This window comes from Drosophila innubila, assembly GCF_004354385.1.
Source record: "Drosophila innubila isolate TH190305 chromosome 2L unlocalized genomic scaffold, UK_Dinn_1.0 5_B_2L, whole genome shotgun sequence".
NCBI classification, from domain to species: domain Eukaryota; kingdom Metazoa; phylum Arthropoda; class Insecta; order Diptera; family Drosophilidae; genus Drosophila; species Drosophila innubila.
Window position 1 is genome coordinate 5,682,579 of NW_022995373.1, and position 17,418 is coordinate 5,699,996.

Consider the following 17,418-nt stretch of genomic DNA (forward strand, 5'->3'; position numbering starts at 1 on the left):
TGAACTAAATCATCTAGGTAAGTTGTTTTTGAGGCTCGGGCAGCACCTTCAATAGTGTTTCTGTGCGTAGATTCAGCCAACTTATTCGGTGGCATGAAAATACGCTCAAGGACTTAACGGCCACAAAAGTTTTTGGCGTTATGTCCATTTTCATTTCGAATATAACGCTCAAAAGTTTTGTGCCTTATTATAGTTGGGGCCCCGCTAAATAATATTTGTAGGCATGGGGTCCAACTCTAATTCAATCGAATTTCAATATTAGAATTTGAGCTAATTATTATTTAGTTATTTTTGAGTTAAAGAAAATAATAAACAAACCAAAACACATCTCCACTTTTCCCGCTTATAAGAAAGTCTAACGGCGCCGGGCCCCTCAACCCCGGGGACCGGGGCATATTGCTCCTTTTTCCCTCTCTAGCTATGCGCCTTCCTAATTGGTTTTTTTTTTTTTTTTTTTTTTTAACTTTTGGCAGAAAACAGAACTTTATCAGGGCTTTGCCAATGTTACGCTAAACTATTTTCTTATTTATTTTTTCTTAAAAGCCGGCATGGTAATTGTCTTTTAGGTCAGACTTACCTCGAAATAAAAAAATTAACTTTTTTAATTGTTGTTTTGTGCAACTTGTCACTATTAAGGCCCGTTTACTAACACTAGTTTTCTTCGACTTGTCGATCTTATTTTACCACATGCATCTAATTACAATTAAATATAATTTGCAAGTGCAAAAAGTGAATAAAAAGTGCCCTCCAATTTCATGAAAACAATTAGCCGACTTTGAAACTGGATCAAAATTGCAGTGTTAAGGTAGGTACTCACTAAAGTTTGTGAGGAGCGAAAAGAAAAAGTGATAAATTTGGACGCTCAGCTGAGGAGAAGGAACTCAGGCGTCGCGCATATTGGCTCAATCTATAAAAATTTCATCGAAACGCTATTTTCATACAAGTCATATAGAATCGGGTACTTCTCCACTTCTTTTATCAACTTAATCTTCTCCTCCGTTGTAAAGAAGTCTAAGCGTCCTCTTTTTACTTGTTTCTGAAATATCAGCTGTTGTCTACAGCAGCGGTGGGCACGAAATTTGGAATCGGGAGCACTACTACAACATCTACAACAAACACAACTTCTGAAATCATAAATTAAAGCAAAATGAACACATTTATGACTCTGTGCGTCGCGACGAAAAATCTGTGTGGTTGTTGTTGGTTTTGACAGACCAAAACAATTATACACTAAAAGAAGTTCTAATTAATTTTATTTGCAAGTCGAACGCTTATGTGGTAAAAATCAAAACGCATCAAAAGCAACTTAGCTTTTTCACACAGTGTACACGACGCTGCTGAAGTCATAAATCATAGGAAAATGAACACTTTTATGACCGTACGCGTTGCAGCCGAAATTTGAGCATTTGCTGTGTGTTTGTTGTTTAGTTTTATTGGGGGGTCATAAATGATTTGCGAACAGCGTCAAAAGTTGTTGTTGTAGTCGGAGCACTGGGCGCAGCGAGAGCAAGGGCTTGCCCACCGCTGGTCTACAGTGTTGAAAAACGCTACACCTTATCTGGCAACTCTTTTTTTATACCTTTTGTGAGTAGCGCACCAGCGGAACTCTAGCGAGATAATTTATCTTTCGTTTCGCCACTGTTTTTTTTATATGCAGTTAATCCCAGCGAGCGGAATATTTTCGATATAGTGGACCGATTTAAACCAACTTCGGTAATATTGCATAGCCTAACTTATATGCATATCCTGTTAGTTTATTTAAGATATCTTAAAGAACAAAAGGATCGGCAGCTATGTGATATAGTGGACGGATTCAAACCCAAAACCCGCACCAATACAAATAAAATAAATCGCACGCACACATGTAACTTAAATTATTTTGTTTCAATGTGTAAAAAAATACGAACATCTTTCTTCAATTGAAAAAAATTTAATTACAAATGAAATAGAATAGAATAGAACAGATGCGTAAGACGATTCACAACAAAGTAAAGTTTTTGTGTAATTTGTCGATTTGAACGAAATTTGGTAGGGATATGTAACACTACCAGATATTCAACCTGTGCGATTGGTTGATATATCTCAAGAAATAACACAACTTTTCATACTAAATATGAATTTTCTACCGAACGTTCCTATGGCAGCTATATGATATAGTAATCCGATTTTAACCAAATGGGGTCAAAATGTATAAGACAACAGCAAATTGATTTCCTGTGAGCTTGGCTAAGATACCTCAAAGCACACAACAAATTTTCATACTAAAGGTCATGCCGCTCTACAAGGAAGTCATAAAAATCAAGAAAAACATGCATAGATATAAAATTTTATTAAATCGCCGTTTTTAATAAGATTTTAATAAATCATATATTAAACGTCGCTAAATTAACGCAGCTTTGCAAAAAAAAATTAAAACCTAAGTTCAGAAATTTTTTTCTTAAAGCTAAAAAATGCTTTAAAAAAACAAAATTTTCTTAATTCAAAAATTAATAGCTCTTAAACTACTGGCTTAAATCTTAGACTGTGTATGTATAAAATGAATTACATATATATTCATTAGCTTTTTCTTAATTCAAAAACGAATAGCTCTTAAGCTACTGGCTTAAATCTTAGACTGTGTATGGATGTATATTCATTAGCTTTCAGAAAAAATAAAGCTTTTGAAATCGGTTTTGGCATTTTCGAGTAACGATGACAAAAGTGGGCGCTCCTCTAAAAAACGCCAAGAAAAAAAAGCAAATTTTAAAAAATTATAAAAAAAACCCTCACATAAAAAAACAAGTGGGAAAGGTTATAGTCGAGATCCCGACTATAGGATACCCGTTACTTAACTTAAATATGTATAAAAGTATTATTTTAAGAATTTTTTTTTGATCAGCATCAATAGCAGAGTCGATATAGCCATGTGTGTCTGTCCGTCCGTCCGTCCGTATGAACAAAAGGATAACCCACGCAGATCAAGTTTGTTTCAAATTGAAGCTACGCCCCCCCCCTCCGCCCCCGCAAATAGTGAAAAACCTTTCGCTCGTCTGTTTGAACAAAGGGATCTCAGAGACTATAAGAGATAGCGTAACCAAATTTGACAAACAGATTTCTATATACCTTACGCAGATCAAGTTTGTTTCAAATTTAAGCCACGCCCCCTTCCGCCACCGAAAATCGCGAAAAACCACCACACCCACAGTTTTTATAATAATACGTTTTTTGTGAAAATAAAAGTTATCTATTAGTATTATCTATTATCCCATCAAGATCGGACAAGTAGAACGGCAGTTATGGCGATTTAATGTTTTCAAAGTAATTTCTTTAAACAAAAGGATCTCAGAGTCTAAAAGAGATAGAATAACCAAATTTGGCTCGCAGATTTCTCTACACACCACACCATGCTGATAAAAATGTTTTTCGTCGTATGGGGCCCCATATCAACCAAAAAAAGTCGGTTTGGCGCAATACAGATTTGGGCTGTTGCCTAGTGTTATTTATTATAGATATTGGGGTATTCCTGAAACAGATTCGGATTTGTGTAGGGTGGACAGACAAAATAAAAATTTTCACGAAATCTGCTCTAAGACAGATTTCGTTTCATATCGATAATATATGAGATCTTTCATATCGGTAACATTAATTGGTCATACTTGGTAATTTTATTATGGAGAATAGTAATGGTGGGTTTACATAGGGGCACAATGCGAAACCATATTCTGTGTTCACATTGACGTAACTTAAAATGTGCTTCACAGCGCTGTGCCAAGCCAAAATGACTGTCTTCAATGTGAACACTACTTATCATTTTCACACAGCACCACGGCTTCAGAAAGTTCACATAAATTGAGCATTGAACAAGCTCGTGAGCAATAAGCAAGTTCCACAAAAATAAAAAAAAAAGGCACGCGCTTTTTCGTCTAGCAAACAAAATTAATGTAATGCATATTTATCAAACAATGATTATATGTGAACTTTTCACACAACTTCGCTAGCATCCCTTCCTTCTTGCGGGTCAAATTATACTTTGACGCCTAGCGTAGCAGACTAGTGTGACCAACGCAACACCAAAAGAAACCAAATGTTGAGTGGTCACATTGGGGCGTCAGCTGTGGTTTGTTTACATTTAAAAATGCGCAAAACTTAAAAAATAAATAAAAAGAATAGTTTTTAAGATGTGGAGAAGGGATTGTTGGCATATTGCCCTAAGCTGAAGGAAAAAGTGAAGGAGGAACGCAGGCTACGGGTATATTGGGTCAATCTATAAAAATTTCAACGAAATGTTTTTTTCATCTAAGTCAAATAGGATGAAGTACTTCCCCACTTCTTTTATCCACTTTATCCTATAGTCTGATTTAAAGAAGTAAAGTATATCTTGTGTGCACAACAAACAGCTAATATTTCTCTAATGGCTGTCTTTATATTGAACAACACATATAAATGGTCAGTCGACTGAGAAATATCAGCTGTTGCCTATAGTGTTGACAAGCGCCGCACCTTATCTGGTAACTCTTTTTGCATGCCTTTTGTGAGTACCGCACCAGCGGAACTGAAGCGAGATAATTTATATTGCGTTCCGCCACTGTTTTTTTTATATGGAGTTTGGCTTAGCGAACAGAATTTTTTCGATGTGAGTACCTACCTTGATCAAACAGTGTTCGAAGCCGACAAGCCCCTTGATCTGGCAGCTCTGCCTCTTCGTTCAGCAGAATTTATTTCTACCTAATGTCACCACCGTTTTTTTATATAGAATTGACACCTCGCGAACAGTATTTTTCTCTTGAGAGTACTCCGCTTACGCGGCAAAAAGCAGATAGAATAAAAATTCAATATAATTTATGTTCTGGCAGCAGTGATCAGTACACAAGAAAGTCGGTTTCCTTTGATTTTTTAAGTTGGCTTTGCACCGCACTCACGGAAAAATTTAAATTCATGCAACATTGTGCATTCATGCAACATTTTCCTTATTCAAATGACAACCCAAGTAATGCCGCCTAACTTAAAACTGGAAATACCGTGTAACTATGTGGTCCTACACCAAGGATTGCAACTTGCAATAAAAACTCAAAGTAAATATACAATTGTTCCGCACAGCCTCCACGTCCACTGTTCTAGCTGCGAACAGCTGATTTGCACGGTGCACGGTGCTCATCACTAATTTACAACCGGGTTTTGTTAGTCGATTTCATGAACTTATTTATACGTGTATACATGAGTATTCAAAATTCATGTTTCGTGAGTCTTAATGGCGTTGTTCAATACTTAAAATTTCGATGACAGGATGAAAAATTAAATGTCGGCAGGAACCACGGACATAAATATTTGTGTTAATGTTTATATAGAAATGCAAAGATATGTACATTCATGTATGTTGGTATTATATTTTGAATAAATTGTTTTTTTAATTTGTATGCATGTGTGCTCATACATATACTAAGTACATACATACATAATATTAAGTATACGTATAAATTTAGTATGTGTTTACATATGTACATGTATACTAATATAAATACATATATATAAGATTGTAATCATGAGTCCATACATACAAACATGTTTGTTAAGGGTATACACTTATATTAAGAGATTTCCGTTCTGAGAGTGTGTTGCAGCTGCTCAAGGTTCACTTCCGAGAAATAAAAGCTTTTAAAGCTACTGTCGCTAGCTTTAAAATTACTTTTGTTTTCTAAAGCTTAACTAGTTCATCCGATTCCTTTTAGTCTTCGTTGAGATTCAAGCGCGTTCTGTGTTTTCCGATTATATTACATTGTCATCATACAAATAATTCGTTGGAGTAACAAATTTCGTTTACAAACAGTGCATACTATAATCGATTTTAGAATCTTGAAGCATAATGTGTATTTAATATGCACATACACACGTACGTACAAACACCTAACGTATTGCAGTAAAATTCGCCGAAAACATTAAAAAAATGTATACAATTCTTTGTATTTGTAAGTGATGCATGCACATGCATCTATATATGTATATAAACGTCCGTATTTAATGGTGTCCTTTCGCTCACCGGTCAATTTTAGATTTGTTAACTAGTGTGTGTTTTATATATGTACCTAAATATGTATGAAGATACATAGATAAATATTATTGTTTTAACAATTGTGTGCTAACATATTTACTAACATTGGCATGTTAGTTTGCATGTGTATTGTGTGCATTCTTATATACATACATATGTATGTACATATATACATTTCACTATATGAAATGAGACGAGCTTGAACTTAAGTACATACATATGTACGTTTGTGTGTGTGTGTATGAACGTCTGTATTATACCAAAAATATAATTCCTATTTACAGATAGTGTTTTGCGATTGTTATTGTTTTCGAATATTTTTTTGATTATCACGTACATGATGTCTACATTGAAGTGATAGAATAAGAGCTTTTAATGGACGTTAATATACAAATGTATGTACATATGTATGTTATTGTTTCGTTGTTTTGAACTTTGTCGCAATGTGAATTTCTCCGTACAAACAGCAATTTTTGGTATGTGAGAATTGTTGGTGTCGTTGGTAGTACTTAAACGAGGGCTGTCGCGGTAGTACCTGACCTATCGAAATTGATTTTTTTGCGTTTTGGAAATTACTAAGGCAGTTATTTATATAGCTATTAATCGTAGTCTCTTCCTATTCTTAAATGCAAAATTAACTTTTGTAAATTCTTCTTTCCACAAGGAAATATTGCAAGTTAATTTATTAATCAGGTATCCAAGGTGAACAGAGAAATTCATTTTGCAAACTAAGTTATTCTTCGGGGAACGAATGGGATCGATGCTAGATGTGAAACAAGTGCCACCATCTTATATCAGACATTTATCTCCATTTCGAGCAGGAACTGGACGTTGTCATTGCTTTTGCTTGAGTTGTGCCGTTTCATTTAGAATATGTTCAATTGAAGGAGACATTAAAATGAGCCAGTCAACTTATCAGCAAATCGAACAAAAAATCTTACACTTAGATAATAAGATCTGCAATTGCAAAATTTTCATAGTTTCTGGTAAAAATATTTTTAGAATTCTTCGGAGATTACGATTTTTGTGGATGCTTTCCACCTTTTTTTTCTCGGGAGGAAGAGTCAAATCGATATAACGATGCAAAATATAGCACTGAATATGCTGTTGGTGTTGTCTAACCAAATTTGGCTCAAAAACCAAATATTTTTCCTAATCATATTTTTAGCGATTCATATTTTTTCCTCTTATTTACGCATTTGATAGGTAAAAAATTAAGCTTAATAAAAATATCGATGCAAATCGATAATAGAAATGGTGAAATGATATTAACAGCGAATTATCACAGAAAAAATTTTATCAATCCATATGAAAAGAAACTTTGAAATCGTGATTTTTCAGCCCTACCGGCCTGTTTACGATTTTCAGGCCCGAAACCCGTGGATTTTTTAAAGAGGCCTGCGGGACACGAAACCCGAAAAGACCCGTGCCCATCTCCAGTAGCGAACGTACTCGAAATAGAGGTCAGTAAAATGCAAATCCTCGAAATGGAACGGAGTATTCTAAAGCGATTAATTTATGTAAAAGAAGATTAATGTAGATTTCTATCGAGTATTTATCCAATAAATTTTATCTATTTCTTTTTTTTTTTAATTGGTGTAAGTACCCGTTTACGAACGTACGATTTTTCCATATGTTTTCTTTTTACTTTTTATGAAATATATATAAACTTCTTTAGTCATTAAGAAGTTTTTTTATCTTAATTAAAGTGTTTTCATTGCACTTTGATTATCTATTTGTTGTTGCAAAAGATATGTCGTAGAAAAACTGAATTTATTCAATTATGCTGTCGGTATGTTCATCCAAGTGAATTAATTCACGTGTAAATTGCTTAAATAAGTATCTTGAAAATCTTCCGGGTGAAAGTTTCGTAAGAAGTGAGTTTTTGTTATATTTTAAGATTTTGGCAGCTGTTGACCCATGTCCGAACAATCGTTCGGAAACTAAGGTTCATTATAAACATTCTTTTTGTTTCTGTTGTCGTATGGTTGTTGTTGTATGGTCGTATGTTTTTATGAGGGTCTGGACAAAACTAACGGTTTGAGCAGATTCAGATTCCAGTACTGCATGTGTTTTGTGATTGTAAATTTATATATAGTTTTATATTTGGAAATGAATATATGCAAGTCACAGGGGTGTAAGTCAGAAGAGTAAGGTTGGTGCAATATTAAATGGTAACCCAATTAAGAAAATCTTGCTCTAACTGCGCCTTACAATTTTTCAAAATTAAACAGTGTGACCGTACTTTAAGATATCAGACAAGTGAAGCATCACACTAGCAAAAATATAATTTGATTTAAGCAGTTGAGCTTTAAGCAGTTGAGCTTTGTCACCTACGCCAAACGAATTCCACCCTGATATATTTGCAGAAAACCAGGCATAAAAATAAATGAAGACATCATAATTGTGAAAAAAAAAGATTCCTAGGTTACAGTTTGCGCTGTACATTTAAAATCGAACTCTCAGCACAATGAGTATTTTATATGCATAGATGATATATGTAAATGTGTGTATATATATTTATTTGCGGTATTGAATTTTTCTGATAACACGCACTTAGGTATTTATATAAAATATAACCTCATAATATTTGATTAAAGTGAACCAAGATCCTGAACTGTATTATTATTAAACACACCTCCTATAATCGTCAGCATAATACACATATAAGTATACTTTATATACCCTTCTAAAAGTTGTAAATAAAATAAATTGTTTTTTTGAACCCACCCTATTCATGTCGTCTTTGTACTCGTATAAATTCAAACTGATTATTCAGATAGTAGTTGAGCTTAATCTATTGCGATGGGATGTATTTCAAGAGAAGTGCTGCTTATAATATTACTTTTTCTGAGGCTATCATCCGTAAAAAATGCTGCACCCTGTGAAGACACTGTTGAAAATATTTCGACTGATTCTGAAAAATTGCATCATCGCGACAATGTGTTGATCAAGGCAATCACCATATTGCGTGCCTTTGTTACTGATATTGACAAACCACTCAACAAAGATATTCCAACAAGGATGCTCAACTTGGTTGATGATCTAATATCTGAAGTATCTCGAATAGACATTGTCAATGTTCTTCATCATTTCCGAAGCTTAGCTTTACGACATTTAAGGATCGCAAATAAAGTGCTTATAGAAACTGCTCATAGTGATGATAGTGCGTCTGAATTTGTAAATAATAGTCACGTCAGCAAAACGGAAGCAACAAATCGAAGGACAACCATGCTCAAGAAAAACCAATATTTAATAAATCCAGATCGATTATTTGGTATCGTTTGTCATGTCATAGATGGCCTGATTAACATGACTGCTGTAGACCTACGTAACTGTTGCAATATCACTTTGAAGTCAAATATGTCTTTATGTCGAAGTTTTCAGTCGCTGGTAGTCACTGGATCTAGTTATATGGCTGAAATGGATCGCCTGCTTGATCAAATTCAATTTTGTTTGGAGGACACAATTTCAAACAAAGAATATAAGACTCGATGTGTTAATTTGGCTTTAAATGAGGTCACCAACCTTATTGACGCCTTTGATCAATTAATGCGTAAATTTAAAAAACTGTTGCGTATAAGACTTTTATACTCAAAATGCTGTATTTCATTTGTACTCGTCGACGTTAATGAACAAAATAAAAATTTAATGTAATTGATAATGCTTGTTGTCTAAGGGTCATATGGAGTGAAAAAGGGCTGGCTTTTAGTACAGAGTGTGCTCGAGTGTAGCCGCACCTCACCCCAAACGAAGCGATCCGGGGGTGTGCGATCGATGCGAGCCTCCTTGTTGTCATTTTATAGTAGTTCACGGCACTCACCCTGGAGGACAGACGGACATGGCTATATCGACACGACTGTTAATGCTAGTCAATAATATATATACTTTTTAGGCTCGGAGATGCCCCATTCTTCCTGTTAATGCATACATTTTAACGAACGCAATATACCCTTTTAACTCTTTAAGCAAAGAGTATAAAAAGGGTTTGGTTCATTTTAGATTTTGTTCAGTTCAACTATTAGTAAAATTCAACAAATCGTTAGAAATTATAATTTTCCAGTTGGTTTTAGCCAACTATATTATCTGGAGTTTTAAAAGATACAATAATAAATAAATATGATACCTAGCAATTTAATATAAGTCAAACAATCCACTGTCTACTGACGCTTTTTACTTGTTTCGTTTAATTCTTCACAAATATTTATTTGTTTTTGGAGTGAGAAACCGAGCCGATTTACATTTTTTCTGTTTTTGAAATGAGCAGACCACTTCAGAAATATGTCTGGACTGTTATTTATTTATTTTCTTATTTATTTATTTATTTGTTTATTATCTTAGTTGCGACCTCTGATATTGCCACATTATTAAGTATAATTTTAAATTTCTTCAGATGATTTTTGGTTTGATTATTAATAAGCTAACAGGTTAAAAAATAAGACAGTATCTTTTAATATTTTTGTATATTATAAAAACATTGTTTTAAATTGTTATGCATTTGCCCGAGTGGAAATTCTTTTGGTATACAGTCAGTATGAGCTCTTGGGGTATTTGAATCCTCTTCAGTAGTTATTCGACGTCGAAGTCTAAGAGATGATACGCGACCATTCTTTGTTTTAATATCATAATATATTTCTAGATCTTCGATTTTATTGAACAGTACTTCGAAGTCACTTTCGGCATTTTGAAGAAATTTACATCGAATTTCAAAATTTCCGAAATAAAAGCAGTTGAATAGTCGCTGAATCCGAAATTCCAGTTGGCGCATTATATACTTGCTGGTAAGTTCACTCATGGCAAATACGTCAAATGCAACGTTAAGATTATGACCAGCAGTGCATTTAAAAATTTGAGCTGAATACAGTTGCAAGAATTCCATATATTCTTTGCAGCAACTAACGTCGCTTTTAAAATTCCAGTTGTCCAAAACAAATCTCTGAACATCCGCATAGTATGTGAATGTATTTTGAATTGCAAGCAACGTGTTCTGCGTGTACTCTAGCACTTCGTCTATAATTTCCGAGAACATAATGTGAAAGAATTCCATTTCTGCAAAATAATTTGTTAATAACAGTTTAACCACTGTAGGTAGCGTCGAAGGGATCTGGCGAAGCTGCAACAAAAGAGTATAACTTGAGTTTTTTGCAACTTCGTAGTACATTTCCGAATCATGTGAGAAATTTTTAGACACTTCGGCAGTTATATAAAAGAAATCCGATAACTCTCGAAATTTTGTTATTTGATATTGTGTGTTCTGATGATGATCTTCAATAACATTTGGCACATCAGACGTTGTCAGATTTTTCTGAAGATTTTCAAGAAAATTTCGTAATTGATTTTGTAATGATTGCTTAGACAGATCAGCCGATCTCATGGCATTAAAAAACTCCATTGGTATATACTCTCCTCTAATTGAATGGGTAAATTTTTCAAGTTTAGGAGAACGGTCCATGACATATTCATTGGTTTTCATGGGTTCTATTATTAACACAAGACACGATAGCCATAAGGCCAAATTTATCCAGCGCTTGGTCATTTTTTTTTTACTAAATAAAAGGAAATATATATGTAGTTTATTTAATTATTTTTTTAATGTATTTGCTTACACTATTTTTTGTATAATTGCTCTCAACGGCCATTGAAATGAATAGAACGGATTGAATAAATGGAAAGATCTAAATATAGATTAAATAAATTCAGTGTGCGTTTGTTTAAGTTTGTGAAAGCAAAAATAAATATTTACAGTTGTGCTTGCTAACACACATACATAATTGTATGTATGTATATATACAATACATATATTTTGTATACCCGTTACTTTAAAAAAAAGTAAAAGGGTATATTGTGCTCGTTGGAATGTATGTAAAAGGGAGATGGAGGCATCTCCGACCCCATAAAGTGTATATATTATTGATCAGTATCAACAGCCGAGTCGATATAGTCATGTCCGTCCGTCCGTCCGTTTGAGCGCTTAAATCTTAATCGCGAACAACCGTTTGTCCGTCTGTATAAACACAAGGATCTCAGAGACTATAAGAGATAGAGTAACCAAATTTGGGACAAAGATTTCTATATAACCCACGCAGATCAAGTTTAAACGTTATTAATGGCAATAACCGTTATCTATTAGTATTATCTATTGCCCCACTGAATCGCATCAAGATCGGACAAGTAGAACGGCAGCTATGGTGATATAATGTTTTCAAAGTAATACAAGTAATTTCTTTAAAGTACTTTTATATATATTGAAATAAGTAATGGGTATCCTATGGTCGGGATCGCGACTATAGCCTTTCCGACTAGTTTTTTAATCAGTTCGATTAGTTTATTAGACCAGGAGTAGACGCCTATTTACGAGTGAATAGCTATATGCTTATGTAAAGTTATATACTTTTCGAAGGTAAAATGTCCTTGGAGATTCTTTATATATCAGCACTGTACTTTGAATAAAACTTTAACATATATTTTAAGTCTTGCCGTAGAATAACTTTAATAGCGCTTTTTGCTTCTCTGGTTTTTATATGAATAAAAAAATATTTGGTTTTGTGTAAGATACAATTTTGCTGCAACCTAGTGTAATCAACTAGCGACAACATTTATTTTATTTGTATTTTAAAATAACATGCTGACCTTTACGACAGATATTCAAACCTCTCCTCACCCCTTCTTACACGTAAAGTATTGATTATTCGTTCCGTTGCTCTTTTTCCTCTAACACCCTTTTTTGTTGAGTGATTTCATACAATTTTCGTTTCTATTTTTATCTATGTGTAAAGTGAAACCAAACTAAGGGGCTCCGCGCCCTGCTCTTTTCGGTCGCGGTGCAACTGTTGAGCATACTCGATGGGTCCTATGACAGTTATATGATTATTATATAAAAAAAGTTTTTCAAACTAAAACTTGATTTTCGCCTGTTGGGTCCTATGACAGCGATATGATATAGTAGTCCGATTTGAACCAACTTCGGTCAGAATATATAAAACCAAGTTAAATGCATACTGTATACGTTTGGTTGAGATACCTCATAAAACCAAAAAGTTTTCCATACTAAGACTTGATTTTCGCCTGATCGGTCCTATGACAGCTATATGATATAGTGGTCCGATTTGAACCAACTTCGGTCAGAATATATAAAACCAAGATATATGCATATTCTATCAGTTTGGTTGAGATATCTCATAAAACCAAAAAGTTTTTCATACTAAAACTTGATTTTCGATCGATTGTTTCTATGGGCGCTATATGATATAGTGGTCCAATCCAAAAAAAGAAACAAACTTGATCTGCCTGCAATATAGAGGAATCTATAAATTAAATTTGGTGCCACTAGCTTTTAAATTGTTCTTATAATTTGGATATGAAATTTTTTTTGTCGATTTGTGGACGATAAAGGGGGCGTGGCCGAATTTTGAAACAAATTTGATCTGCTTGCAATATAGAGGAACCTACATACCAAGTTTGGTGTCTCTAGCTCTTATAGTCTCTGAGATCTATTTGTTCATACAGACAAACGGACATTGCTATATCGACTTGGCTATTGATGCTGATCAATATTTATGTACTTTATGGGGTCTTTCACGCCTCCTTCTTACCTGTTACGCACATATTCGTTAAAGCAAACCCAATAGACCCCTGTACTTTTTTTAAGTACGGGTTCTAACTATTTATTATCGTATTTATTTATTCTGTGAAACGCATTTAAAATATTTTTAACCAATTTTTTTAATTTAATATATTTGTAGAAATGTTTTTAAAATGTGACTATGAGGATATATGAAAGCACACACAATGTCGGATTTGAATATGGAATCAATAGTCCCTACCAACACACCAGATGCAGGGAAAGTGTTGGAAACAGATGACAAGAAAATATTAAATGTAAAAAAGCTTACATCTGATGCACAAAATGCCACTTTTGTTAACTGTGATGATGATGACAACGATGTTATCGTTGTTAAAATAGAGGAAGGTTGTAAGCAGGAAGCGCTCAACACAGCGATTACAGGGTCTACAATGATATTGAATAAAAAATTTGAAGAATTGCACATTGATTCAAAAAATAATATTTCAAATGCAAGTGATAAATGCGAATGTTTTTGTATAAACTCTGCCGGTACAAAGCCAAAAAATATTAATAAAAGAGAACGGACCAATCAAAACATAAGATCTAAACAAATTGATACTGAAGCTTCAGAACCTCAGTGTGATTGTGAAAGCCTTAAAAAACTAAATTGTGTGAAAGGCAGTGGAGTAATGCCAGATGATAATCCTTTACTTCCGCCAAATAAAATTAGCTCGTCTTTAGAAATTAAGACACCTTCAGTGCTTCGTAATGGCGCACAAAGAGATACAGATGTTAAACTTAATCAAATGAATTCCTCAATTCCAAAACAGCATCTCCCTACACTGTTAAAATCACAGTCGCTAGACTTGTACAATGATGATTGTGCATTTTTAAATATTGATCAGAAGTTACAGCATCGTCATCTTCCCGAAATAAATGAATATCGATCAACTGATAGCCAAATTCAATCACCGACTACTGAAGCAATACCGATTACCAAAGAAATACAGCAGACATCTACCTTAGAGACAAGCCGGCATCCATTTCAGCGCCCAAATATTGCACCAACAATCTGTATGCGTACAGAATCTCGTCCAATTTATCCGAACGTTCCTTACAGTCCATATGGTAGTCCATACGGTAGTCCACGTTCAGTTCGACGACGGCCTCCTCTGCGAGAATCACGTAGAATATCTATTGAAAAGTCTGGAAGCTTTCTACAGCTAAATCAGTATAAACTTATGGATCAAATTGGACAAGTAATATATAAATACTTAATTATCTAGCAAAATAATTTTACTAAAACATTTTCATTATAGGGCTCATATGGACTTGTAAAATTAGCTTATTCTGAAGAAGACTCGACACATTATGCAATGAAGATTCTCTCTAAAAAACGCTTACTTCGACAAGCTGCTCTCATGCGACGTAGTCCAAAACAAGCAACATCTCCACTGGATCGTGTTTATAGAGAAATTGCAGTTTTAAAAAAACTAGATCATCCCAACATTGTGAAACTTGTAGAAGTCTTAGACGATCCAATGGAAGATTCACTCTATATGGTTTTTGAGTTGGTTAAAAAAGGAGAAGTGCTTTGTATTCCTACAGATAAGCCATTACCGGAACAGCGTGCATGGAGTGTGTTTCGGGACTCATTACTTGGCCTCGAGTATTGTAAGTATATTAAAAATCTGTAAGTGGTGAAAATATTAATTGCTTTTCTTCTAAAAAAGTGCATTATCAAAAAATTATACATGCTGACATAAAACCAGGAAATTTGCTACTGACGCAATGTGGACATGTCAAAATAGCCGATTTAGGAGTATGCAATGAGTTTCTTGGTGACGATGCTATCATGAGTAATGGCTCAACAGCTGGTACACCTGCATTTCGAGCTCCTGAAACCCTGGTTTTGGGCAAGGTATGTAAAACCCAAAACAAATATTAAAATTGTTTATTAATTGTTTCATTCTTAGAATGTATATTGTGGTCGTGCGGCGGATATCTGGGCATTGGGTGCAACACTGTTCTCTTTGGTTTATGGCAATGTCCCCTTCGTAGCAAATTCAATACCTATACTGTATGAGAAAATTAAAACCGAAGAAGTGGTCTTTCCAGAAACACCAAAAATTAGTGGTGATATGCGACACTGTATTATTCGAATGCTTGAAAAGGATGCTGCACATAGAATTACTTTGCCGCAATTAAAGGTACACATACATTTTCTGAAAATGCAAGTTAATTTTCTTATTAATTACTTATATATCATCTTAGATTAATCCATGGGTCACCAGTAATGGAATTTATCCTTTACCTACGGAAGATGAGAACTGTTGTTTGGTTCAAGTAGACGAGGAAGATATAAATTCTGTTGTTCGCAGCATTCCGAAGCTTGATACCCTCATCTTGATTAAAACAATGCTCAAGAATCATTCCTTTGGCAATCCTTTCATTAAAGGTATTTCCGGAAGGGCGCCTCAACCTGGTGGTTCTAGGTTACAAAAATTTATTCAAGCTGGCAGATCAAATTCAGCCCCCGGCTCGTATCACATGGATCTTGACAGGTATGCTCGAATTCTTGTCGTATATTTCTTATAGAAATTAAAATATGATTTTTTTCAGACAACCATCATCGGATAATGTACTTCCATCTTTGACTGAACATTGTCCCAATTCAAAAAATGAAGATTCATAATTAATTACTCAAATATAAGATATTTAAATTCGAATATGAACATTTTTAATAACACCATTGATTTGTAAATTCTCGTATTAGTACTTACTTTTAAAGGATTACCGGCCAAGCCGTCCAATCCTAGTGATAGTTATTCACTAGTGCTTTACATATACTTATGTATATTCCAAGGTATAACTTATGGCCTTTAAAATAATTTCATTAAATTGTTTTTAAACTGGAACATTTCAAAAACATAACTTAATGAAAGTTTGCGAAAAAAAATATATATAGAAGTTTTTTTCAACGCTTTCCGTGCTATATTAATATAAGCTTATTTAATTGCAAATTGTGCCAAACGTATAAATCATTTCTACAAATTTTTTATAAAAATCTCCGTTTAATTAAAACTGATGACAAAAATATGAATTATAGTCATATTTTATTAACAGGATCATACTAAAGCTTCTAATCACGTATAAATACCCCGAAATTATGTACATCATTATTATTTTAGACAAATAAGTGTTAGAATATTAGGAGTGGCACTATTTCTGTTTCTTGACACTTTTATTGTCAAAAAAAGAATTGTTAGCAAGCGAAGCGTAAATTTTATAAGCAAATGAATTCCACTAACATGTTAATATTGCTTTATACCTTAAATTTTTTTTTGTTGCTATTGAATGGGTTTTCTAAAATCTAATTTGTTATGTTTGTATTTTTGCAATTTTATTATTGTTTTTATTTTATGATATTTGTTATATATACACGTTTATTGACCAAAACTAAATGGTTGTTAAAATAAAGCGGTGCTTGTTAATTAATTGCACAAGACTAAAAGGCAATTACTGCTGTTATGGTTAGTTACTTGCAATTAAATTTGAATAACTAGCATCAAAATCCAGGTATAATTAATATAGCTTTAACATCCTTACTAGTCTATGCAGGGTTTGGAAAACTTTTATATTGACTAAATATCTGGTACTTCATAAGATAACAATGATATGTCCAAAAATAAATATCTTATACTTTAATTTATAAATATTGTGTCAGAAATAGCCAATTTCGTCGAGTAAACTACTAAACTAAACTATTACAATTTAATATTTTACTCTTTTGCGTACTTTATATGTACACTTTACTTAAATTATTTCT

At 33.7% G+C, this 17,418-nt stretch overlaps 2 protein-coding genes across 2 annotated transcripts; one reads left to right on the top strand and one right to left on the bottom strand.

The window, feature by feature from the left end:
* Window positions 1-5,683: 5,683 nt before the first annotated feature.
* On the top strand, window positions 5,684-17,108 carry LOC117782576 (calcium/calmodulin-dependent protein kinase kinase 1). Its single transcript, XM_034619599.1, has 7 exons — window positions 5,684-5,866; window positions 13,768-14,848; window positions 14,909-15,263; window positions 15,323-15,510; window positions 15,566-15,799; window positions 15,864-16,153; window positions 16,212-17,108. The coding sequence occupies exons 2-7, from the start codon at window positions 13,799-13,801 to the stop codon at window positions 16,282-16,284; spliced, it is 2,190 nt and encodes a 729-aa protein (XP_034475490.1). The 5' UTR covers window positions 5,684-5,866; window positions 13,768-13,798; the 3' UTR covers window positions 16,285-17,108.
* On the bottom strand, window positions 10,267-11,710 carry LOC117782577. Its single transcript, XM_034619600.1, has 2 exons — window positions 11,632-11,710; window positions 10,267-11,571 (listed from the first exon to the last, which is right to left on the bottom strand). The coding sequence occupies exon 2, from the start codon at window positions 11,559-11,561 to the stop codon at window positions 10,476-10,478; it is 1,086 nt and encodes a 361-aa protein (XP_034475491.1). The 5' UTR covers window positions 11,562-11,571; window positions 11,632-11,710; the 3' UTR covers window positions 10,267-10,475.
* Window positions 17,109-17,418: the final 310 nt, after the last annotated feature.